General features: G+C 55.9%; 2 protein-coding genes across 2 annotated transcripts in view; one reads left to right on the forward strand and one right to left on the reverse strand.

The window, feature by feature from the left end:
* Positions 1–653: 653 nt before the first annotated feature.
* Positions 654–12,973, reverse strand: CDX1 (caudal type homeobox 1). The gene is made up of 3 exons (XM_054288186.1): positions 12,547–12,973; positions 1,078–1,223; positions 654–860 (listed from the first exon to the last, which is right to left on the reverse strand). The coding sequence occupies exons 1-3, from the start codon at positions 12,971–12,973 to the stop codon at positions 654–656; spliced, it is 780 nt and encodes a 259-aa protein (XP_054144161.1).
* Positions 12,974–20,201: 7,228 nt separating this feature from the next.
* The window catches only part of PDGFRB (platelet derived growth factor receptor beta), a 29,457-nt gene continuing 23,515 nt past the window's right edge, over positions 20,202–26,143 (forward strand). The window contains exon 1 of the mRNA XM_054288007.1: positions 20,202–20,477. The gene's annotated coding sequence lies outside the window, so the exon portion shown is untranslated. The remainder of the gene's footprint in view (positions 20,478–26,143) is intronic.

Raw genomic sequence — 26,143 nt, forward strand, 5'->3', positions numbered from 1 at the left:
AGTGTGGCTGCAGGGGCAGGGCTGGGACGCAGGGTTGGGCACCGGGGACCATGGTGGGGATGTTCAGGATTGCTCTTGTCAAGGATGTGCTCCAGCTTGCCACCATCTCCATGGTTTGAAGGGCTCCCATGTCACCTCCCACAGCCGAGGCTCTTGCCTGGTTCCCAGAGCTCAGCTTGCTCTGTCCCCTCACCTCGCTTCCCAGGAGACCAGCTCAGCAGAAATTCATTTTGCCTTGAGTCCAGCCAGGTCTTTTTCCTATTCCAGCCTTGTTCAAACTGCCCAAAAGCACCAAGCAACTGGTTTGCCAGGAACACCAAAGGAAGCACCTGGAGCACCACAGGAATGCCCTCCTCCACTATCACCCCCTTCCTTCTGCTGACATCAGCACCTTGCTGCACAGACCAGAGACCAAACCAGTGTGTGGTTCCTATGGGAGAGCAGTACCTAACCAATGCTTTTACACAGTGGAGAGCCCACCAGCCCCTTGGCAAGGCCCAGCGCCACCCAGTCCAGCCTCGCTATCTGCCCCATCGGTTCAGCCAGGGACAGTTGTGTCTTTGGGAAGGGGCTGTCACCCTTCAGAGCATGTGGGCTGGCAGGGTTCTGCTGCATAGTGCTTTTCTCTTGGGGTCTGTAGCTGGTGAAGAGGGTTAAGGCATGAATTCTTCCTTGATCGTCAGCGGAGATGAGGAGACGAGGTTGGGGGCATTGCTGCTGCAGAGGCCTCCAATGGGTCCCAGGGTGCTGACAGCTGGTGGGGTTGGTGTGGTGGTGCTGGTGGGCTGGCTCTGCTGCTGCAGCTTCTTCTTGTTCACCTTCCTCTCCTTCGCCCTCCGGTTCTGAAACCAGATTTTCACCTGCAGAAAGGAAAGATGGCAATGAGGAGACGAGGATGGACTCAGGCAAGGATGACAACCTCCAGTCCCCACAGGGCAGGGAGGGCATCCCAAAGTTTGGAAAGGAAGGGATGTCTGTGGAGCAAGGTGAGGCCTCCTCTGACTGCTTGGGCTAAAGCCCTGGCCCTTGCCCATGCCATGCCCACCAGGCTGGGTCTGTGGGGTGCTGAGCACTGACCTGGCGCTCGGTGAGCCCCAGCGCCGCGGCCAGCTCGGCCTTGCGGCGGATGGTGATGTAGCGGCTGTAGTGGAACTCCTTCTCCAGCTCCAGGCGCTGGTGGTCCGTGTACACCACCCGGTACTTGTCTTTTGTCCTGGTCTTGCCTGGCAGAGAGAGCAGAGTGGGGGGTGAGCCAGCAGGGGAAGAAGAGGAGGAGTGGAATGGAAGGAGCAACCCCGAGGGCACAGAGGAGACACACAACCTGTGGAGAGCTCATGGAAATGCACTGGGGACCAGTGGGAGAGTCAGGAGGCTCCTATTGGCTTTAACATCCTGTTTTGCACCAGAGTGTTTCTTCTTGTTGGGAAGTACCTGGGCTTTGGTGGAATTGCTTGGAGGAAAGAGCAGGAGGGCGTCAGAGGCATCTCAGAAGATGGACCATAAATCCCCTGTGTCATAATGTCCGTCTTTGAGAGGAGCAGAGCTGCAGGTCCTGTGGAGGGCTGAGGACAGGCTGCCTGGCAGGGCTAAGGAAAGCCAGCTCTTCTTCTAGGAAGCCCCAAACTAAGGTGCCATCACTTGAACATGCATGATCAAAAGAGGGGAAGGACAGAAAACCCTGCAAGGACCACATTTCTCTGCCACCCAGAGGGTCACTCTCCTTCTCCCTGTACTGAGCTAAGACAGAGGGCAGTGCTTTAGGTACAGTCTTTAAAGATGCATTGGAGAAGCCCACATGATGCCTAAGCACTGCTGGGCACTGGCTCCATGTACCAGAGATGTTGGGCCAAAGCCAGCCTGAATCTCTTCTTGGTCCCCCAGCTATGGACAGAGCTTGGGGCCATCAGGATCCACATGTCTGTGCACACAGATGCACATCCCACAGGTCTGCAAACAGCACCTGCTGCTTTCCAGCACAAAAATACAGCCAAAGGTAGCCCAGTTGTCTCCTCCTAAGTTCCTTTGTGATTCCACAGGCACGCAGGGTGAGCTGTGGGACTCTGCCTGGGCTGTGGGGGCAGGTGGCACTCTGAGGGAGGACACCCAGGCCTGGCAGTTTGCTGACAAGTTCCTGGTGTTTTCCTCTGCAGAAGAACCCATAGGCAGGGAATAAACACAGCTGTGGATATTTGCTTCTCCACCCAAAATTACAAAATCCTGTTCCAGGGAACTGAGAGGGATGATGCCTAGACATTTGTTTTCCTGGCAGATGTGTTTGCCCATCTTATTCTGAATTTCTGATGCTGAGAGCAGTGCTGCTGTGGGAAGGAGTGGGAGCAAGCTCAGAACAGCTCCATGGATTTCCCTGGGGCTGCCCTGGGTGTATCAACATGGACAAGATACTGCACACCACTGCTGCAGATGTGCAGAAAGGGATTTCTAGCCCAGCAACCTACATAACCTTGCTTGCAGCCTGGTTCTGCCAGGAAATGGGATCTTTGTGCCTGCCATCCTGTTCATCTGTTCTCCCTAATGAGTCCTTTGCACATCCACCCATTTAGGCCATATCAGTTGGACACTGGGCAGTCCCAGCAGTACTATTATATTCTGACACCATCTGAGTGGAAGCAGGAGTTTAGGTAGTGCAAAGGAAAACTGGGCTCCAGACACCCTAATGAGACATCAGAGAACATCCACAGAGCAAACTCCAACCTCCAGGCTGCAAATCCGGTTCTCAGCCAGCTCAGTTTTATTTTTGACAGAGATTCTCTCCTGCTCTCCCACTGCAAGGAGATGGAGACATTCCTAAGCCACTTCTTATGCTGAAACCTGAATGTGAAAGAGTTCAAGGCAGGATGACCCATGGCCACAGAGTACTGCAGGTGGGAGAGGGGTTCCCTTACAGCATCACATGGGATGGAAGAAAGCAGCTGGATTTCTACTGAATAAGCAGGAGCCACAAGAATCCAGCTCATGGCATTGACCACTGAGCAAACCAAGAGTGGAAGCACGAGTGGGAGCCAGCAGGACCTGGGATGGGCATGGAAGGCATCTCACCCTGCTGGGACTGGATGCTGGCCCTCCCAGGCACACACAGAGCAGTCACTCAGTTCAATTTAGCACCCAATTTCCCTGACTGTGCCACTGTCTGTGTCCTCCTGCCTTTGCTCCTGGTGCTGCTGGCACAGGCTCAGCACAGCATGAGGGGGTGACGGCTGAGGGTTCCAGCACAGTCCCCAGGAAGCACTGAAGCTCTCCAGTGATCCATGGAAAAGGGAAGGAGCCCAGCAAGGCTACAATGTGACCAGGAAAATAACCAGATTGCCAGAACCAGGGCAGGACTTCTGCCACTAACTTGTATTTGAGGGATGTGATGAATTCAGAGAATGTTTCAGAGTGAGGAGCCCAGCTCATCCCAGGGCTGGTCAGAAAGCAAACACCTAATCCCTCCTCACCACCATCAGGTCAAACCTGTGCATACCACACAGGCTGACTCTGTGGGTTAAAAAAGGGTAAAAAAGGTTAATTTGATTGAGCAAGGTGTTAGTGGAGGGTCTGAGAGACAGGGCTGAAATGCAGATCTTCCATGTGCAAGGGGTGATGGCAGCTTCGCCAGGCTCTTGTCTCCTGCCTGGCACACATCAGCTGTGACAGCTCCAAACAAAACTGCCCAAGGCAGCCCTGCTGGGCTGGAGTGGTGCTGGGGGCACCCAGCCCATGCAGGATCCCACCCTCCCACAGGGCCCCTGCCCATCCTGGGGTCACTGCTGCCTCTCACCGCGTTCCCCAGCATCAAAAGAACTCCTGCAGCCCAGCCCAGGGGGGACCTGTGCTGAATCTGCAAACACAGCAATTCCCAAGAAGTCACAGAATGAACCACATGCTCTGGTGGAGATTTATGTGAGGTTTAGCAGCTCTGTGAGAAACTGGGCTCCCTCTGGCTGCTCCAGGCTCAGGGGCTCCTGCAAGATTTTTCTTTCTCATAGATTTATCTTTTTTTTTTTTCATTTGAAAGCAAAAGCCTCTCTAAAGAGATAATAACTTTAAAATGGTCTTACTTGCAATGTTTTTATTTTAATAACACTGTTTGGAAAAAAGGAACACCTGGAAAGTGAAGGAGTTGACAGACAGAGTAAAAAAAATAAATTAAAGACTAAAGAAATAAGGCGGTTTGTGAATATCACATATGCCATGAATTTCAGTAGGAATTATTATTTCCTGCTGCAGCTGTAAATAGATCCATCACAGCCTGTTCTTTGTTATTCCTTTTTCATCCTTCATCCTGGATGGAGGCTGGGCTTTGCCTCAGGGTTGGCAGAGCCATCACAGGGTGAGCTGGGCACCAGGCTCAATATCAGATCAATATCATCACTTTCTGCTCAGTATCAGGTAGAAAAAACTCAAAACAGGGGGCTGATTACCAAGCCAGAGATGGAAAGTTATTCACCTCCACTAATTGCTGTTTTCGGATGTTTGCTGAATTCAGGGATGTGCTGTGGGTGATTCACAAGGAAAAGAAAAGGATTTGCAAGAAATACTATTGACAATGAATAATTCAACTACCTTGAATATGAATGCTGGGTTACACTTAACTCTCTCCTGGAGACTTTTTATGGCTCTGTGAAAAGAAAGAGGAAATTCGGGACAAGCCAATCCGGTTCCTCATGGGGAGCCCTCGTGCCCGTGGCCAAACAGAGGGATGGAACCAAACAGAGGGATGGAACTGCTCCTGCATTTCCAGCCATGCCTGGCAGAGCTGAAACAGGCTGTCCCATGGCTGGGTTAACCTGGAGCTGGGGCTGCTGCCCCAGGAGGGAACATGCATGGGGTGCAGAGGGGGTGCCAGTGGTGTCAGCACAGTTGTTAGCCCCTTCCGACCCTGCTGTGCATTTACAGCCTCTTGTCCCTGAAAGACCAGGCAAAGGAACTGCTGGGACAGGCAAATGGAGCCATCCACGGGGTCAGTGGGAATGGTTTGGGCTTTGGGATCAAGGCAGGGCCAATGACAGCGTGGGGAGAGGGTATCGTTAGCACTGTTAATGAGTAACCCTAATAGCACTCACCTGAGCCGTGATTAGATAAGGGAATAGCTTTAATGTGCTCTGCAAAGCCCAAGGGACACACTCCCCAGTGTGCACACACACCCACGGGGGATGGAGCCCCGACCCCAGCCTGCAGTCACTGCCCACAGCAGCCCTGCCCCAGGACAGGGATGCCAGGGCTCAGCATCAGGAGCCTGGCAGGGGAAGGGAAAAGCAAGGTGGATCCTGTGCCCACCATCCCAAGCTCTCTCCCCTCATAGCCACAGTGGAGGCTGCCAGGAAGGGGATATTTCACCATCCCCAGTCCTGGCCTGCCCAAAGGATGGCTTTGAGTAAAAAACTGTGCCCCAAAAACCCTGACAGACTGAGAATATGGGCACTGTGACTGGTGCTGAGCAGCTCTAAGAACAGCTGGGAAGGGGCTGCTTCAAACCAGGGGGGAAAGAGACTGTGGGGTGGCAGTGGCACCGTGTGTGGAGGTGCAGCAGAAGCTGGCATGCTGTGAGGGGATCAGCCCAGCTCCAAAGGGAGGATCCCCATCCGTGGGATACATTTCTCCCAGGCACAGCAGGAGCAGCACAGCTGCCAGCAGCCAGGAGCATAAACTGCAGCACTTCTCTAAAAGTCTCTATTTCACAGGTCAAAGCAGCTCAGAATTACCACAACCACAAACTCTGGCTCTGTGGGAAGCTGCTTCAGGGCTCTGGTAAGGGGAGCTGGGGTATGGTGGCCCAAACCCACTGGCTGGAGCCACTGAGATGAGAACCCACAGTAGCGACAGCTGGCACCCCACAGCAGAGGTCCCCAAGGCCTGGGGACACACTGGATGTTGCTCTGCAGAGGAGGTGCTGGCAGGGGCATGGAGGCATTGCTGCCAGGCTGCCTCAGCAGCTCTCATGCCTTGCTCTGTGCTGGCTCCTTGTGCTCCCAGAGTCACCCTGCCTGATCCCAGAGCCTGCCTGATCCATCCTGCCTGATCCCATCTTCCTGGCTGTGCTCTGGCCCCAGCTGGCTCCATCTGTCCAGCCTTGTCTGCCCGTCTGTCTGCACTGGGGGCCTGCTGCCACACTGTCTGAAGGCACTGCAATATTATAATGCTGAGAAGCATCAGGTGTAAAAGTCCTGTCACCACGGAGCATCTGGGAAAGAACTGGTCCATACTGGAGGTAAAGTGCAGCAAACAAGGCTGTCCCCTCTCCATGATAAAGCTGCTCCATTCTGAATGAGCAGCATCTACTTGCAAAGAGGATAAAATCCTCCCATCCCAGAGGAATCAGTGCTCTGTCAGGATCTGGCATTTCTCCCCAGGGAAAGGATCAAGGAAAATTTCCCTCATTCCCAACAGAGCTTAGGCAGTGCAACAGCTGGAGAAACTGAGGCACACAGTCCCAGGGTCAGAGCCATGAAATTCCCTGGGCAGCTGAATCCCCAGTCCTTTTGCAGCTCCATGGGGAGAAATCCCCTTCACAACCCCACAAAACTGGGGACAGCCAGCAGGGAAATGCCCCATGACAGAGACCCCGGGCCCAGGAAAGGGCTGGGGTCGGCTCCTGAAGCTCAGGAGCCTCCAGGCTGGCTGGAGCCACCCTCATCTGGCAGCCAGATGTGCTCCAGCTGCCTGCGTGCAGAGGGGCCGATGCTCCCTCTGCCGAGCAGCGCTGATGGGAGCCGTGCTGCACAGAGCTCAGCTGAGGCTGGGCACACACAGCCCAGCTCATTCCACCACCCCTTATCACCCCAGAAACGGGAACCCCAAAGCCTGCACAGGTGGTGGCAAGGGCTGAGCCTCTGATGCCCTCCCTGTTCAACCCTCCCCACACATTTTTTCCCCTTCCTTCCCCTTCAGCTCCAGCAGCCTCTCCAAAACACCCACGCTCCTCTGTGGCCTGGAGGGGGGGGATAAACCCGAGCCCCTCACGCTCCCTGAGTGCTGGGAACCAGCAGCTCACGCTTTTCACAAGCCTTCCCCTTGCCTTGCATACTTCAACATCCCCAGCTATTTTTCCTGTGCCGCAGGAAGCAGAGCAGTGATGGATGGGCCGGCCAGCCCGGGAAGGAGCAGAGCCATGTGGCTTGTTTCATCCCAGCCAGGGAGAAACGACCCCCTCTGTAGGGCAATCCTCCCCGAGATCCCTGCCTGACATCACTCCCCTGCCAGAATGCACTGCATTGAGACAACTGCAGGGTGGCAAAAACTGGGTGAGAGGAACCACACATCCTCTCTGTACATATTTAATGTCTCAGTGATGAGGAGGGGGGGAATGCTGCATGAATCCTCACTGAATGGACTCTGCCAAAGCTCCCCCATCTCTGCTCTGGGTTGGAAAAATGGGCACTTGAGACATCAGGGTTGAGGCAGGACTCATCTTGGAGTCTGAGGGTCCCTCCAAGGAGCCCAGCAATGCTCCAACACCCAGAGTAGCTCTCTCCATGGTGGTTCACCTTACACAACCTGAATATTTCTTCCTGGTGCCAAAGGCCTCAGAGCAAACTGCAATTCTCCCATGGGCACCAGGTAGCAATAAAACCTGGTTCAGCTTGGTATGGTGAGCACTGGAAACATTTCACTTGCCAAACTGCACTGCTTGACCCAACAGCTTTCTGTTCTCCTGCTCACTGAGGATCAAGCTCTGTGCCCCCTAAAAGGCTTTGCTCCAAGTGTGAGTGTGTGGTGGGGAATGCATGCCCAGGGGTTGTAGCAGAGCTCAAGGCAGGGCTCAGGCTCCATGCACAGCACAGCCCTGCTGCCAGGAAAAGGCAGAAACACTCCAAAGAGCTGGATTTGGAGAGTGTAAACTGGTGCACAGGAGTACAGGGAGGCCCTGGCTGGGTTTTGCACAGCCAGCACGGTGGGACAGGGACAGAGCTACACCCACTGGTGAGGACACCCCTCCTGCAAGCCCCATCCTCCTCCCAGGAGGTGCAAGCCCCAAGGGGATGAAGGGCAATGCCTGGTGTTTGCAGAGAGCTGGTGATTCCCCATCACACCCCCATGTTCCTGGACAGCACAACCAGAAACCCTTCATCCCCAGGGGCAGCAGCACCAAGCTGGGTGCTGGGGCAAGTCTTTCCCAGCCCTGCAGTGACTGGATCCTTTCTTTTGGCAACTGGCAAATTCCTTCAGTTGTTGCCATGTTTTATGAGGCCGAGCTGAGTGCCAGGCTGGCTCCTGAGCTGGGTCAAAGAGCAGAGCAGCTCAGGGTGGCACACGGGCTGCTGGCACACGTGGGCTGGGCACAGCCCCATCCACAGCCTCACCTCACTCCAGCCTGATCCAGCTCATCCCAGCCTCCCTCCTGGCTGCATGTGGCTCATCTGCAGCAGGAAGAGCAGGACAGCAAGGCACTGGGGGTCCCATATGGACACCAGGGTTCCTCTCCCCCTTTGCAGCCCCACAGGGTTTGGCCCATCCTTGCCATGGGGCAGGGTGGGGGAAGGATGCAGCCCCTTATCCAAGGGATCACAAAGCTAACAGGACTGGAGAGGGTGTCCTTGAAAGGTCCCCTATAGGAAACATCTGTCATTGGCCAGAGGTTTAAAGTGTCCCTCTGCTAATCCCGGGGTATTAGCCAGCCAAGCCCATCACGTAGGTACTGCCAGTGCTCCAGGGAAGCCCTTTTTGTTCAAGGAAAGTCAATTCTAGGAAAGTTTGAGGTGCCTGTACCTTGGCCAGCAGGCTAAGCAGTCAACAAACCCTAGCTGGGGCCAGGAGCAGGTTGTGGGTTAATAATTCAAAGGGAGAAGACTGATGGGGCCTGACACACACCCCGAGTGTGTGTGAACCGCCATGGAGAGAGCTACTCTGGATGTTGGAGCATTGCTGGGCTCCTTGGAGGGGCCCTCAGACCCCAAGATGGGCCCTGCCTCAACCCTGATGTCTCAAGTGCCCATTTTCCCAACCCAGAGCAGAGATGGGGGAGCTTTGGCAGAGTCCATTCAGTGAGGATTCATGCAGCATTCCCTCCCTCCTCATCACTGAGACACTGAATACGTACAGAGAGGATGTGTGGCTCCTCTCACCCAGTGAAGGAGAGGGTCTCACAGGGAATGAGCATAGCCTAAAGAGAGGCTCCCCATGCAGGGACTGACCAGGGAAATGCACTGTCCTCCAGCCAGCACCATCATCCCAAAACATGCCAAGCACAGCATAAACCCCAGCAGCCCAGGGGAAACGTTTCTGTCTCATTATTGGGATTTGAACTCTTTCCCCCAGTGTTCATGGGCCCCACTAGGAAAATAAACAGAGCTGGAAAACTGACCTAGAAATAACAAAACTGAGATGGAAAACTGCACACCCAGCCAATCACCAAATGCTCAGAGCATCACTGCTTGTTCTCCATCACCCCAAAACCTGCGTGGGTACCACAGGCATTGGTACCACACAAAGCCCTGAGCACATTTGCCTCTGCAAGGGATTCTCCAATTGCACTTTCACTTGCAATATTTAGCACTGCAGCCCCTGCTCAATTAGTGACCTAAAAGCCAGACCCGAGGCAGTATCTGGGGATTTGCATGACTAACAAGCAGAGGGTGAATTTCAAAGTTCAGCCAGCTCCACTTCCAGCCACCTTCCTGAGCTTTTTATAAACCCTGGGTGCAATTCACAGGGAAGTTTGCAAATAATTGTGAATAAGGAGGAAGCACGCTGCTCTGACATGCTGCTAGTGAAGATTTTATGAGCAGAAAAGGAGGTGGCATTGGAGAGAGAAATGAGGCCTGGGGACATCTTCCAGCTCAGTTCCCTGTAACTCCCAATTCCTGGTGGTTGGGGTTTAATCCCTGCTGCTGCTGGGTTATCTCAGCTCAGCTGCAGCATGAATGTAGCAACAGGTACAGAAAATCACCCCCCTGTAAAGCCTGACTCTGCAGTGAGTCACTGGGAGATTTCTCATTGATTTTTCTCAAGCTGTGGATCATATTTGCAGAAGTGCCTGACATAATCATATTCCCTGCACAACATTTTATTTTGCTACCACGCAGCTCTTCCCCAAAAGCTTTCAAAGTATGGCCAGAAGCTGTTCATAGGAGCCAAGACAGAAAGGGAACATTAATTTACAACCCTCTGAAGTATTATGATTTATAGCATTCACAATAAAACTGTTGATATTTATAGCAAAAAAAACCTCCATGTATTCATTTCCTATTCCCACTGCGGTGAGATGAGGAGTTTATCAATCCATACTGATCAAAGTCCAGTTCATTGATTTCAATAAAATTATTCATCTAAAAACTTCACCCTTATCTATGTCAAACCCATCTTTGCCCTACTTTCTTTCAAGCTTAATGAAGACTTTTATTTAAAGGGCGGCACTGGAAAGCACCAACTACATCCCACCACCACCAAACCCTGCAGCAGCATTGGGCTCGGACCCAGCAGAGGTGCAAGGACAGGTCCTCAATCTGTGGGTGACTTAGAAAAGGAGCTTGGAAAAGGGCATCCACTGCAAAGGAAAGCACCCCAAGAGAGAGCCTTTCACCCCTGCATTGCTGTGGTGGGGCTGGGGCAGCTCCTCTGTGTGTGTGTGAGGAACAAGGCTGGTTTATTTGTTCCTTTGTATGTATTTGATCTAAGAGATACAAACTAAGCAACTAATGATATTTTTCCAGAATTCAATCAGCTCAATTGTTGTCTAACTCAATCAGAGGCACTTTCAAGCTCCTGCTTTATCTTGGCCCCACTGCTGGGTGTAAACCCATGGCCTTGATCCAGAGGAGAGGTGTGCTGATGGCTTTCCTTCCCCATTCATTTTCCCTCCCACCTCTCTTCTCAGAAACCAAAACGTTCAGACCCACAAAACCTGCAGAAGTGACAAGGTTCCTGCTGCAGGGGAGGGCTGCACATCACATTTCCCTTTCCACCCTGATGAGGGAAGTCCTCAGCCCTGGCATGCCTGTGGGTCTCCATCCCTGCATCTGAGGCAAAGTGTTTTTCCTAAATAGTTACACTTAGTGCTTAAAATGGGACAGGAAATACCAGCCTGCCTCTCCCTCCTCTTTCCAGACTGGGGCTGGGTTTTTTTCCATTTATCTGGATGTTCTGCCTGCTCCACTGCACACTGGTCCCCATCCCTGCCACACAGATTCTGGGAATATGAGTGGGTATTTTCCATGCTGTAAGACCCCAGGCACCTCTGCAGAAGGCCCTTAGATGGTCCTTGGCCACTGAGAATAATGCAGAGCCAAAAACAAGCCAAAAACTGGAGGCACTTTGCAAACAGGGAGCCCAGACCCTGATTCCGGGGATCTGGGGGAGCAGTAACTCAAAGCAAACTTGCCCTTGTGAGAGATGCCCACAGCCACTCCTGCAATGAGCTGGCCCCAGCAGTGCTCTGAGGAGCTCATGGCCAGCACAGCAGAGGGAGAGGGGTGGCAGGTTCAGGCAAGCCCCATGGGTCCTGCTGGGAAGGGTCCAGGCTGGGAAGATGAAAGGGTGAGGGTAGGTCAGGACAAAGGGCCCGCACCTCACCTCACTGCCAAAGGAGCCAGCCACCATCTCCATGACAAAGAGAAGTCCTTGTCAATTTGGGCTGGCCCCAAGGGGGACCTGCCCACCGCCTTTGAAGTGGGCAGCAGGGCGGGGAGGGGGCTGGGGTCACCCAGACGCTTTCCCCAGGTCAGGAGTTCAGCAGGGACAGGACCCTGGGGACAGCATGACCACTCTGTGCCCAGCCAGAGGTAACCACAGGAACCAGGGCCCCCTTTCCTGTAGAGCTGGGCACCCTCTGCCCCGTGCACCTGCAGCAGCCACAGCAACCCTCCATGTGGCACTGTCCCAGAACACACACATGCCCCTGACACACACACCATGCACCACATCGTCCTCACAGCACCCTGCACACACACACTGGGTAGTGTCACCCCCCCCAGACACACCTGGGGACACTGCCTGTACACACACACTGCTCATGGTGCCCTGCACACTCACACAGAGCCAGCAGCACCGCACTGAATCCACCTCTCACACACACAGAGCATGGACATACACACAGCTCCTTCCCTGCACACGCACACAGCTTTGGGTACCTTGCACACCCACCACACACAGCCTCTCACATGGCCAGCTTACACTCCCTTGCACACCCACCACACACAGTCTCTCACACTCCCTTGCACACCCATCACACACAGCCAGCTCACACTTCCATGTACAGCCACAGCCCCCCGCTCTCACCCTTTCACTTTTGAGACCCCCTAATCCAACAGCTCCCAGGGTTCTGGGGGTCTCTGGCTCAGCCCATCCTACCCAGTGGCCACAGGCACCAGTTGGTGAAAATGACTTTCCAGCCATGAAAACCCAGCTGCAGTGTGGAAGGACAGCACCCTCCCGGTCCATCCTCAGCCCCTGCCGCCTCAGAGCTCCCCTGCTCTCTGAGGACTGTGTGTCGTGCCAAGTGCCGGCCAAGCTCGCTGTCCCTCTGGCAGTCCCCACGGAGCAGGATCCAGCCCCGCAGGACCCAGAGGGATCCCCTGCCCTGGGCACGGTGCCGGGCCGGGCTTTCCTTACCGTTGTTGCTGGTGCTGGGAATGCTGCGCCTCATCCACTCGTACGGGGTGCGCCTCTGGCCATTGGGGGACAGCTGCGGCACCGAGCTGCTGATGGGTGGGGGCAGGAGTCCAGAGCCCGGAGGCTGAATGGGATTAAAATCTGGGGGGCTGAATCCGAACTGGCCAGGGCTGGCGGTGGAAGGGGCCGCGGCGGTGCCGTAGGAATGCCAGTCCTCCTTGGCAGGGGTGTAGGGCGAGGCCCAGGCCGCCGCGGGCTGCCCGTGGTGCAGCTCGCTGTTAATGCCCGGCACATGGTGGTAGCTGGCGAAGTCCGAGTACTGCGGCGGCCCCGGCACGTAGTTCTGGGGGTTGAGGTTGAGGCCGGGGTGCCGGACGGGGCTGGGATACATGTTGGTGTCCTTATCCACAAGATATCCCACGTACATCTTCGCGGGCCGGCCCCGCGCTCATGCTGCGCCGCCGAGCCGCTGTGCGGCCGCCCGGGTTCGGCGGGAGGCGGCCGCCCCTCCTTCGGCAGCGCTCACCTGGGCGCCTTGGGGAGCTGTCCTGGGGCCAGGCACCTCCCTGCCCACGGGCTTTTATTGGGCCCAACCTCTCGCAGCATTTGCATTGAAAGGCAGGTTTGCATTTCAAAGTGCAGAAACCCCAGCGGGTGAGGGGGACGAGCTCAAGCTTCCCACTCGGGCTGCAAGGAGGATGAGGTAGGGGGTGACCCCGGAGGATCCCCCAGCCCTTCTGTCACCACCCCACAACCGTGCCCATGCCACAGGACGTGGTCCTCTCTAGTAGCTGGCTTTGGGGACTTTAGAGTGCCACAGAGTCTCATGAGGAGGCCCCAAGGGACCCCACCACCATCCATACCCCATGGATACCTTGGGATTAAAAGCTGGCTGCATGAGGGGACAAACTGGCCCGTGTCACCTGCCCTGTCCCTACATTGGAGGACACCAAGTTCTTGCTCTGAATGGCATTTTCCTGTGCCCAGCAGCAGCATCTGCCTCTTTGGAAAAGAGGGGCTGGTGGAGGCTCTTGTTCTCCTTTTCCTTCATCCCAGGGCAAGCCCACCCCTCCAACCCTGAGAGCAAAGCTCAGCCCAGGCTCAGGGAGCAGGACAGATGGGCAGACTCTGTGTGCAGGGAGAATGGACACCATGGCCACTGCTGGGAGTACCTGGGCTGACACATCTCCAGGGGGCTCACAGCCCTGCAGAGCTCCTCTTTGCAGCAAGAGGAGCTGCACACCTGTTTCCTCTCCTAAGAAAGCAAAATCAGCCCCATATGTTGGTGATAGGGAAAATCAAGCAGAAAGGGGACACCTGTGAAGCTCTGTCTGCCTGCAAGGTGGGAGGTGCCAGCCACAAACACCCGAGCAGAGATCACCCACTCGTCACCTGTCAGGCCAGACCCACCTGCACTCCTGAGGGACTGGGTGACACACTGTCCAGAAACCCTCACCACAGGTACCTTGGCAGCCAGGAACCTCGGCCCCAGTGGTGGCTGATGTCCCCGTCCCTGCCAGTGTCACACTCCAGCTGCACTGGCCACCACTGCAGCCACAGCTGTCATTTGCAGGCTGGTTTTTTCTCTTCAGTCAGAAGCAGAGTCTACAGATATTTCAAGAGTGTGTTTTGCCTCTTCCTCTCTGTGTCAGCCCCAGGAACCTCATCCCATTGGTCTAGCCCCAGTTCTACCTGAAACTGGGTGCACATATTCCCCTGTGCTACATCCACTTCCTGCAAGGGTGTGTGCCAGGATGAGATGGAGGGGACAGGGGTAGGAGGTGAGGGGTCTGGTTTACAGGGACAGAGAAGGGTAAACCCCCAGCAATGAGAAATCACCCCCAGAGCTGGCATCACTTGGGTTCTGCCTCCCCAAACCTGGCATGGCTGGAGGCACCAGGAGAGGTGAGCACTTTGCAGCATCCCCGGGTCCCCAGCCCCTTGCTCAGCCTTGTCCCAGGTCCCTCCCTCGTGACAAAGGTGGCTGTCATGACCGTCCCACCCAGTGATGATCTCAGCTCAGCACCCAGCTCACATTGCTTGATGTGCCATATAACCCCATCTATCCTGGATTTTCTCCAAGATCTCAAGACAGCCATGGCTCTGTGCAAACTAGAGAGTCAAGGCCACCCTACTCCTCCTCTTCCTTCCATCAGCAAAGATGCTGAGGAAGTGGGGGAAAAAAAAGAAGAAAATTCCCCCTGAGCAGATGGTGGGAGGTACAGAGGAGCACAGGTGGCTCTTGGGTCCCACCCCAGGGGTGGCTGAGTTTTGGGAACTGGGGTTCTTCCTGCCACTGGCTGTTTCCTAAAGGCAGTGACAGGGAGCCCAGGCCCCCCTTGCCTTTTCCCAGCCTGTGGGGCCAATGCCAAGGGCTCAGGCAGCTCCTGGGGATGGGGGGCTCAGGGGTCTGGGGCAGTGACCCACACCTGCATCCTCCCAGGGGAGCAGGTTGGGCAGGGCACAGCATGGCCAGGTGCCCACTGACAGCTGAGCATGACCTCCCTCAGTGTGGGCAAAGGGGAGGACAATTAGGCCATAAAGATCCACCAACAGTAACTTCCCTCATCTTCCTTTCTTTGACCCATTTACCAGTGGTGGTGAAGTTCATGCTGGGGAGGAGCCGGATGAGGAGTCCATCATGGGCTCCCCAAGGAGCATCTCAGCTGCTCAGCTGGGGCTGAAGGGGGCTGAGGGGGACCCTTGGTGCCTCAGGATGCCACCTGCACTGGGGTCCCATGGGGGAGCAGATGACAGAGCGCCTGGGCGTCCCCAGCTGGGTGGGAGCAGGTGGCAGTACCCCCTCCATCCATCCTAGAGACCCCCAGAAATGCACCCAACCTGGGGACCACCCCTAGTCCTGCAGACCGGGTGCTCCTGGTAGAAACCAGGCAGGTGAAGCAGAGAGGGAGAGCAGTCAGGGCTCCCTGGCTGCTCCCTGGGGCTCGGCGCTGCTATCTGTGATCGAGTGATGCCATCTCCTGGAAGGAGGAGGGCCGGGAGGTCCCTGGGGCCAGGCTGCACGCAGCCATCCCAGATGGAGCAGGGACACCATCCCATCAGCTCCTGCTCCCGTGGAGGAGGCACTCAGTATGGGAAACCAAGTCCTGCCTTGCCCCCAACTTGCTCTGAACCCCACCATGGTTTCTGCAGAAGTGGGAGATGCCCACAGAGAATCAAGTAGATGTCTCCCCTTGTTCCCCTTTTCTCCCACAGCCTTTTCCTCCACCACCTCCCCTGCTATTGCTATTCAATCCACCTCCTATTGCTTCCAAAGGCAAATCTGTGTCTTCAGACCAGCATTTCCCAGACCTGCATGGCCCCACTCCTATCCCAGTCCAGCCATGACCTTTCAGTCCTTCCCTAGCTCCTGAATGCCCCAAGAGTGACCCCTCCTCTCTGGCAATGGAGACATCAGTGCAGCCCTCTCGCAGAGGACAACCCCTGCCTCATCTCCCTCAGCGCCACTGCAGACTCGTGTGTGGCTTTGGTTCTCCCAGATGCCTGAACCCTCCCTGTGCGTTCACTTGTGTCCCCATCCTGAGGAGGGTCTGCAGAGCTGGTCCCCAGGGAGAGGAACCAGTATAGCCTTGTAATGGATGTGCCACGAGTGCTGGCACACAGCTCCCCTCTCCCCATCCCATCTTTGGGATCTGGATCAGCTTTCTTGGCAAATGCAAATGCCACAAACTGAGTATTCTCAAGAGGGCACTGGGGACAGGGACACTGCTGGCACTGCTCCCCAGCCCGTGTGGGCCCTGCTCTCAGTGGGCTGGGGGTGTGATTCCCCCTGCTCTGGTGGGGAGCATCCTGCTTTCCCTCCTTGGCTGTGTTTTGGGCACGGGGCAAGCAGAGGGTTAACAATTCCCACGTTAAGTGGCTGCAGATGTGTGGGAAAGTCTGGGGCGAGCGGAGGCACCGCTATTAGTATTCACCCAGGAGCTGCCGCTGCCTCCCGGGGCTCTGCCGAGCACATTTCATACCAAGGTTCGTGCTGGGGGTGAGGAGGAGTGCGTGGGACGGGGTCGGAATGGCCCCGAGGTGGGGAAAGGCAGCGGGATAACATCGTCCTCTGGCTGCTGCCTCCCCCAAGTGCCCCAGGAGTGTAGGGAAGGGGCCAGCCCCATAAGGACACAGCACCACACGTGTACGGCCCAGAGTTACCTCCTGGCACCACTGGCGCCCTGTGGTGTCCATGGCCAGGGTTTCCAGTGCTGCAGGAATGTTCCCAGTGGTGGCGAATGCTGCAGGATAGTCCCCAGGATGCTCCCCATCATGTTCTGGGCGTACACTCCCTTTGGAAGAAGCCCAAAGTCTGCCTCCCCTTCCTCCCTGGGCACTGGTGTCACCCACCAGTCCCAACAGGACCACACACACACATGGTACAGGCTCCTCTGAACACCAGGGCACAGCTTTAGAGATGCTGGATGAATCCCCAGTGCAGCTCCCTGCAGGAGCTGGATACAGCCAGGAGCATGTGCTAGCAGCTGCCACGCCAGATGTGCTGCCCAGATGTGGGGCTGTGCTCCCTGGCACCCACCGCTCCTCTCTTGTGGTCTGCGGCTTGACACCACTTCAGAGCAATGCTGGAATTCCTGGGCTGACTTGGAATTGATAGAGGCTCTGAAAAACTGAAGGTGGAGCAAATCTGGCCCTCATCAAACCTTCAGAGAAGTGGGGTAGGCCAACATCTGCTGCTCCTGTACCTGCCTGTCACCAGCTGGTGCACGGTACCTGCTGCTGGCTCCAGCATGGCTATTTCCACCATTGTTTTGGGTATCTGGCTCAGGTCTCTCTCCTTTATGTCAGGTTTGAAATATGGGCTTTTCTCGGTGGTCCCAGCTCTGCCTGGGATGGGGCAGGAGTCTGGAGAGCTGCTTTGTTCCACATGATGCCAGAGCAGATCCTGGAATGTCCTGTCTCAGTGGCTGGTTTCCCTACCAGAAATGCTGCACTACATGACCCCAAGCCCCCATTATCACTTAACAATGCTCACTGAAGCTGGAAATCTCAGCTGAGAGGGGTCTGGCATCCCACACTGCAGCTGTCCCAGCCCCAGGGGGACCACTGGGTCCTGCAGCACCACAAAGCACCAAAAATAGAGGTGAGCAGTGAAGGGCTGATGAGGCCAAAGCAGCAGAGCTGCTGCCCTCCACCCACACACTTGCACAGGCGAGTTCCTCTGGCTTTGGTGCTTCCTCTGAGCTGGCCTTTCCCAGGAGCTGCCGTAACCCCAGCGTGCTGTTCCTAAACAAATTGTGCGGCTGTGGCTGCTCCCTGGGGATGCTCAGAGTGGGCTGACATGTGCTTGCCGGGATGCTTTGGGCTCCCCAGGGCTCTCTCAGCATCCCCAAACAATGAATCCTGCCCTTTGCAGACTGGGAGGTTTTGTTTGCCAGATTCTTCCTGGTCCCAGGCTGGAGTGGGTATTGGGGCCATCTGTTTGCAAAGGACAGAGGGGGAAATATGTCCCACCTCAGGCTCAGGATGCTCTGCCCTCAAGCATGGTCTGTGTCAGCTTTTCCACCCCCTGCTCATCCCAGGTAGCCCATCCCCAGTGCAAGGGGCCCAGCAGGATTGCCCCAGTGAGCTTCTCCCTCTCCCACTCTGCCTGGAGCAGTCACGTCCTCAGAGCGGGGACACTGCCAGGAAACAACTCTGCTGAACAGTTCCCAGCAGCCCTTAGGTCCCCACACATGGACCCACCAGACACATCTTTTTGTCCCTTGGGAGAAGCCCTGGGAAGAGCCATGTGCACAGCACGTCCCCTCTGCCTCCTGCTCCCCACACGAGCTGCTCTCAGGCTCGCTGGCTCCATTTCTGCACCGGGGGGTGACAGGGCTCCTGACACAGAGCCACCACCAGGCCTGGAGCTGGGGGAGTCCATCCAAGCCAGGCCTGCATCCCTCCTGCAGCTGTCCTGCTGCCAGGCACGGAGCTGGCACTCCAGCCCCATGCCATGAGTGGCACACAGGGATAACCTGGGTGCTGCAGCCTGGCTCTCCTCAGTCTCCACAGCTGCACAGAATAAACACCTCCCCTCTGGTTTTCCACAGATACAAAGAAAACATGGAGATAATGTCAGATAAGCAGCAAATCTCTTGGGCTGGCCCAGCCAGGGAATCATTCCCTGTGGAATTGTGTAGGCATTTACTAGCTTGGCAGGAGGGAATGAGTCTGCCTTGCAAAAAAAGCAGAAACACAGATTTCAGCAGTGTTGTCATTTTGGGGGGAGCTTTTTAATTCTTAGAAAGGAAAATTAAAAAAAGATGGGCAGGTATATTTTCAGGATAGCAGTGCAGTTTTGCACTATTTCTCATTTGGATCAGAGAGAAACACAGAATGGTTAAGGCTAAAAAAGATCTGTAAGATCATAGATTCCAACCCACCACTGCCATCTTCACCACTAAACCATGGCACCAATGCCACACCTTTTTTAACAGTTCCAGGGATAGTGATTCCACCACTCCCCTTTGCAGCCTCTTCCAATGCCTGACCACCCTTTAGCATCCAAAAGATGAAAATGGTGGCCTGATGCCTTGAGCTGATGGATCAAAGGGCAGTTTTCATCCTGTCCCTTGTTACAGTGCTAAAACAAATTGAAAACAAAATCCCCTCTGAACACATGATAATGTTCTGCCTACTGAAAGTTTCTCAGAAACTTGATTTGAACTCGTTAAGATGCTGGGAGGATTTATAGCTGGTTCATCACCTGGATTCCACCCCCCGGGGCAGTAGGGGTGTAGGACATGTGAGATGATGGCACGGCTGAGGTGATCACTCTTGCCACCTCTCCAGCTCTTGCCCAACAGCCCCAAATCCGCAGCCAAACCCACCCTCTGCTGCAGCATCAGTTGCAGAAGAGCTTTTATCCCCCTTTCCAAAAAGAAGAAGAGTTGCAAGGGTGAGTTGGTGGCCCCCAAGGGGCAGTGGCCAGTCGGGGTCAGGGGCCAGGAGCTGCAGGACCAGCAGAGCCCAGCACAGGGAGGATCTGGGGGAGCACACGGAGTCAGTTCACTGCAGGCCTTCTTTAATAAAAACATGAGTCAGCTGCTGGCGTGGGCAGTGGATTTTCTAAACATCCCCTCATATCCTGAGAAAGGGGAAAAAAAGAAAAAAAAGAAAACGGGAGGGGGGGCTTGAGGGGAAAAAAAAGAGAAAGAAAATAAAAGAAAAAGAAAACAGGGGAAAAGGCCAGAATTGAAAGCAGACACAGGGAGAGAGCAGCTCCTTCCCTGCGGTTTAAGGAGGCGATAGTCGGGCTGCTCCGGGCTCCTTTTGTTCGCTGTTCTGGGCCCTCAGCGCTCGCCCCATCTCAGCCCGCAGCACAGCTCCCCTCTCCTTGCAGCCACTTTGGCTTCTCCTCCTTTTAATATATTTTTTTTTTCACCCATCAGCCTCGTCCGGCGGGCGTTAATCGCAAATTGCGCTCCGCAAAGGGTCCCCACAGAGGGTGGAGGGAGGAAGTCGGAGGAGCTCCGCTCCTCATTGGCGAAGCAGCCTCCCCCCTTCTCCTCCTCCCGAGGTCTCTTTTATTTATACACGCACGCACACACGCGTGCACATCCCCGGCCCCGGCTCCGAGCAGGCAGAGCCCCCTCCCAGCTGGGCCGGGGGCTGCTCAGGGCACTGTGAGATGCACTAGAGCAGCAGAGCAGGGGCTTGGCTGCAGCCCAGCCTTGGCACAGCCTTGCCTCTCCTTTTGATTTTATTTAATTTTTTTTCACTCCCCTCCTCCCTTCCACTTCATTTCTTTCTTTCCCTCTCTTTCGCCTTTAAGTGGAGAAGCCTTGCCAGCTGGGCAGGCTGGGAGGGCAGGGACAGCCTGAGCAGGCAGCAGATAGAGAGAGTTTGGAGGAGGAGAAGGAGGAATTTCGGAGCCTTCCCTTGGGACGTGCGGCGCTCACTCGGCTGGAGGGACCCTGCTCAAGGTAAGCTCTCGTGTCGCCCACCCGGGGCTGACTCGCCTTCTCTGCCTCTCCAGATGGGACACGCCGTGCTGGGGCTGGTACACCCCGAAGGAGCCTGCCCTCCTGTCGCTGAGCCAGCCCGGCTGCTGGGAAGGGGCTTTGCTCCCCTCCAAGGGGCTGGCAGCCCGAAACACCCACCAGGCTCTGGGGAGATGGTGTGTGCTGGGAAACAGCTGAATTCTGCGGCATCCCATGGGAAAGAACATGGCATTAACTCTCACTGGGTCCTGGATTGGGACAGCTGAGAGGAGCATGGGGATGCTGTGGCTGTAGGACAGGGAGCAGGGACCCCACAGCAGCAGAAGTGGGGCCCGGGTGATCTCTGCTTCTCCCTGGATCAGGGGCTTGCCCTGGCTGGTGGGAGGGCTGGAGGGTGCACGGGGAAGAAGCTGCCCACTATGCCAGTGAGATATCCTTCAGAGTGTGAGTGCAGAGCAGTGTCACCCCACTGCCAGCCTGTCCAGACACACCCATGGCCATCCCTGACTGCAGGCTGCTCCAGGGACCCTGTCACCTCTGTTGTGGGCCATGGAGAGGGACATCTGCCAGCCCTGCCCAGGGTCTGTGCCTGCGAGTGCTGTGCACTGGAGAGGGCAGAACTTGGTAAAACTCTACTAGGCAGGGATGTGGGCAACTACTCTGCTGTCCTGAAAGCACAAGAGCTGAGGGCCTTCGACAGGGCAGAACTGGTCTGGAGTGAGGCTATGACAGCCCCAGAACAGGCGTGAGCATGAGCTGCAGGGCTTTAGTGCTCACAGTGGGCTCAGAGCATCCAGCTCCTGCACTCACCTGCCAACTGGGAGTCATTCATTGTGGTGGACAGGGATGTTGTGCTTCTCCATCCTGGTCCCAGGGCAAGTGGGTTTTTTTCTAAAGCATGGGCAAATAGCTTAAAGTAATTGGTCTGGTGTGCAAACCCTGTGCTGGCAGAGGCTTGGCATTCCCAAATCTTTTCAGAAGGTCTCCCATTGATGAAAAGGATTAGCAATGTTGAGACCCAGTGCTTCCCAGAGACCATTGAGGAGTGGCTGGGAGGGTCATTTCCCCCTCAGCACCCTGCAGGACAAGATGCTTGTGCCTCCCATGCTCTTGGGAAATGAGTGAGTTTCATGTGGTCACCGTGATCTGGTGTCAAGGACGTGGCCAGGCTGGCTTGGAGGGGGAGCTGCCAGGCTTGGAGTCACTCCTTGACAGGGATGTCACCCAAGCTTGGGTGTGCTCTGGCTGTTGTGGCAGCCACCAGCCCTGGGCAGTGTCCCTGAGCCCAGGAAACACCCCTGAATCAGTCAGTGCATTAGGAGGGATCAGTGTTTGAGGCAAGCACCAAGTCACAGCAACCCAACTGCAGCATGCACAGGGCTCTTCTCTCTTCCTAAAGCTGCTGTCCCTTCCTCCAGCTCAGGAGCACGGAGGGAGAGCAGGCCAGGAGACAACAGCCACCCAACTCCCTGTCCCTGGATCACCCCTGCATCCCTGCCCAGGACTGGCAGTGTGGGGTGCCATGGTCAGTGTGCAGCAAGCATGGCCAGCTGCAGTTCTGCAGGCTGGGAGAAGTTAACCATGCCTTATTGTCCAGTCCTGGGCACATCTTGTGGTGTTCTGCAGGGCTCTGGCTGGGCTTGGTCCTCTGCAATCCCTGCATGAACCACCTGGGAGGTGGCTGAGCACACATCCTCACATCCTCACCCTGGGGTGGCACCAAGCTGGGTGCATGGCAGTGTGGGAGGATCCCAGGAGCTGCAGCAGAGCCCAGAACCAACCAGAGTGGCTGTAGGGAACACAAACCAGCTGCAGCAGGTGCCAGGAAAGCCAAGCTGTTCCTGAGGGATGTGCTGGAAGGCGCATGGCTGGAGGCCGCTCAGAGAGACAGGGTGGAGGGAGCAGCTCCTCCCCAGCTCCAGGTGCTTCAGCAGGGATAGACATGGAGTGGATGGGCTCAGGGACAGACATGGAGTGGATGGGCTCAGGGACAGCAGTGAGGATGATGAGAAGTCTAGAAGAAGCTGCAAAGGACTGGGAGAGGGGTTGAGGTGGCTTGTTGGTCACTGCGTGTTGTGGGAAGGTGACACACAGTCTTCATGCACAGGAAAAGTCATCACAGAGGGAAAAGAGCTTTTAGGGGAAATATCTGTAGGCTTAAAGACAGAAGGCTGAGTTCCTTCAGCCTCACAAGTCTCAAAGCACATGTCAGGGAAAGCTCTGGCTGGGAAGACACGGGCACAGGACAATGACACCATGATCTCTTTCAGCCTCATTTTGGATGAGTCTGGGACAGGATTTCCAAGGCATTCAGAACAACACCTCAGGGAGAGGAGAGCGCTGAGCCTGTCTGCAGGAGCACAGCAAGACAGGATTGTCTCAGTGAGCACCAGAGGGAAGCTGAGATTGAGAAATGCTCTCCAGCTGTGGGAGTGATGCCATGCAAAAAGAGACCATGGTGGCTGGATGTGGCTTTGGCCAAATGTCCAGCTGCTGCCAGAGGCTCCAGGCAGGGGATTGTCTGCCTGGTCCTGAAGGTTCCTTTGGCCTTGGTGTGTGATGGGACGTGGGATGGGATTGCTGTCCACAGTGTCAGGCTCCAGCAAAGCCCCTTCCTGGGATGTGGTGGCAGAGGTCAGGGAGCAGAGGGGCCGTGCTGAGCCCCAGGGGAGCCCTGGCAGCTGGGGCTGCCTTTGACCCAGAGCTGGAAGGAGCTGGGACCATGTGGGCTTGGCTGGGTCTGTCCTATCCCTGCAAGGCAGGATTGGAGCTGATCCCTTCGTGGAGTTTGTTTGTTTGTACTTTAACCAAGGGAAAGAAATCCCCTGGAGAGGAGCTGCAGGGGGAGGGTACAGGCTGGGCATTGTTTCCTGAGGGGCTGGAGCAGCTCCAGGAGGCTCCTTCCGCTCCGCCAGGCAAATTGGACATAACAAGGCTGGGTTTAGGGGTCGTGCTCCCCCTCCTCCTCCTCCTCCTCCTCCTCTCCCCCATTGCCTAATTAGGGTTCCCAAGCCCAGCTCACCTCTGTCCTGTTCTGCTGCCACTCAGACACCTCCTCCTGGAAGGGCAGCACGTTCCAGCACCACGGGGAGCACAGAGCAGCCCCAGCTGGTGGTGACAGGGACACAGAGGGGTGCTGGCATGGGCCATGTGCTGAGCAAGGGGGTCCCTTGGGCCCAGTGTCCCCCAGTGTGGTCACAGGAGCTGTGCAGTGATGGATGCCCTTCACACCCTGCTGTTCCAGCATCCCTGAGTGCACACCAGGCTGTGGCACACCCTGGTCTGTGTGTGCAACCTTCCCTGGCAACCACAACCTGCAGAACCAGAGGACCATGGTGTGTGGAGCCTGTGCAGGGAGCTCACAGAACTCCCACAGAAAGGCTGGTGCCAGCAGAGCCAGGACAGGGCAGTGTGTGGTGCTTGTCCTGCACCCATGGATGGACTCATCCTCCCCAGGCCATGCCTGCAGGGTCACCTGCTGATCCATCCAGGAACTGACTGACACCCATCCTGCACTCTTCCTGGGGCTCAGCAAGAGCCAGTGTGTGATGGAGCTGGGGGGAAGCTGTGGGGGGCTGGAGCCAGTGTGTGATGGAGCTGGGGGGAAGCTGTGGGGGGCTGGAGCTGGGGCAGGAAGGGGTTGCAGAATGCAGGGATGTATCAGGGCACTGCGCTGATTGCTAAACCCTGGAAATGCACCAGGAAACAGATGGAGCACCTTCTCCAGCCCCTTCTCCCTGCTGTGGAAGGGCAGGTTGGGCAGCACAGGGGTGATGCTCCTGAAGCAGCAGGGGATGGCCAGTGCTGCTCCTCAGCCCCTCTGCCTTCCCCCTTCCGGCCCAGCTCCCATGTGAAAGAGGCTGTGACTGAAATCTTAATGCTACCAAGAGCCAGCAATTGGCACCAATTAAATTGCTACATTCATGTTTGAATTGCTTTAACTGGCGAGACACACTGTCTTATTTATACAAAAAATATGTTTGCTTGTGGGTTTGTCTGAACCAGTGCCAGCAGAAAATGCACCATTTCAAGGCCTGTGCTCTGCAAGCTCATTCTCCTCTTCCAAGCTGGAAGTCCCCTTGGTTTCAGCCTTTGCCAAGCAATGGTGGCAGAACAGAAACACTGCTTTGCTCAGGGCTGGGCACTGCAGGAACCACGAGAGGGTCCCCTCCTCTCTGCCCACAGGCAGTGCCAAGTTTCCTTCTCCAGCCTGGGAGCTGTTTGGGAGAATATGGTCTGATTCAGGAGCAGGACTCAATGCCCAGTTAAAAGCTGCACTCAGGGGGAGGGCAGGGGGTGCTGGCAGCTGCTGGTGCCAAGTCCTGCCTCAGCTTCTCCTCTGGAGGTTCTGTCAGGCTTGGGGGGTAGGGGCTGTTTGCAGATCATGGGCGCAGAGGGGAGCTGATTTCTGATTTGTGACTGAGAGGAGAAGTTATAAAGAACCCTGCCTGCAGGTTGGCAAGAATGGTTTACCCTGCCTGGGCAGAGCATGCAGGAGGGGATTATCTGTCTCTGCAGTCCTGGTGCCAGGTGCCACCATCTTGTTCTTCCTGCCCCACACATGAGCCCATGCAGGAGGGATTATCCATCTCTGCAGTCCTGGTGCCAAGTGCCACCATCCTGATCTTCCTGCCCCATGCAGGAGGGGGCAGGATCAGCTCACAGCACCCAGAGCTGCACCACAAGTTGCATTTTGCTCCCTCTCAGAAATCCAGAACAAGGCTAAAAAAAAAACCCTCTGAAAGCAGCCCCTGCCCTTCACACCCAGCACTGGCTCCATCCTTGCCCATCCTGGCCACAGTGCCAGGCTCCTCTGCAGTTCCTGCAGACAGGCACAGGGTGCCCTGACCACAGACATGATGAGTGCCTAATCCCAGCCACGAGAGCCTAAACCCCCAGAACAAAGCAATTTATCTTGGGTCCCTGGCAGACAGCTGGGAGGAGCTGGTGCAGCCACGGAGATTATCTCCTCCTCCTCCGCAGATCTCAGGGAAATGCTCACAAGAGGATCAGGTTGCTCAGCCTTTGCTGGGGTGTTGGACTGGTAAGACCTCAACACTCTGCCTACTCCTGGGGCTTTGCAAAGCCCCTACATCCAACTGGGATACTTTGGATGGTTCTTTTTCTCATCCTGTCTCCGTTGCTCTCCCCTCACAGCTTATTAATGGTTAATTAGAGCCAGCTGGGAGCTTTGGCTCCAGCCCTGGCCCCACCAGAGCAGCCCCCCTGGGTCAGTGGCTGTGAGCAGGTGATGGAGGTGCTGACTGGCTGGTGACTGCTCTCCTCCCTGTGCAGACACCAGCAAAAAGCTTCCCTTGAATCACAATGGGAAGGCAGTCAGGGATTTCTGGCAGCCCCTGGGGATGCCAGGACAAGGGATGAGAAGCCAAGATAATCCCTGATCTTGGTTCCATGTTCACTGCTTCCCTCATTCTCTGCTCTGGTGGGGAGAAGCAGCGGGTAAGCAGATGGGCTCTGCTCAAGGCAAACAGCCCCCATCCAGTCTGACAGGCCCAGGAGCTGGGACCCCTAAATGTGCCAGTTTTGGGATGGAGGGGTAGGAGAGCTGAGTCACTCAGCCAGCCGCAAGGCTCTGCTGTCCAGTTGGAGCAGCCAGGAGGAGGCAGGGAGATGTGTGGGTCCTGGTT

This window comes from Melozone crissalis, unplaced genomic scaffold (genome assembly GCF_028551555.1).
Source record: "Melozone crissalis strain CALT ecotype California unplaced genomic scaffold, PUWL_Pcris_2 ptg000061l_1, whole genome shotgun sequence".
Taxonomy (NCBI): Eukaryota; Metazoa; Chordata; class Aves; order Passeriformes; family Passerellidae; genus Melozone; species Melozone crissalis.

Bases quoted from the DNA above. Each gene is read 5' to 3' on its own strand.
- CDX1 (XM_054288186.1), bottom strand. From the start codon at position 12,973: ATGTACGTGGGATATCTTGTGGATAAGGACACCAACATGTATCCCAGC. The intron at 1,224-12,546 runs GTAAGGAAAGCC...TCTCTCTGCCAG, and splicing joins TCCCAGCACCAGCAACAACG to GCAAGACCAGGACAAAAGAC. The intron at 861-1,077 runs GTCAGTGCTCAG...TCCTTTCTGCAG, and splicing joins TGGGGCTCACCGAGCGCCAG to GTGAAAATCTGGTTTCAGAA.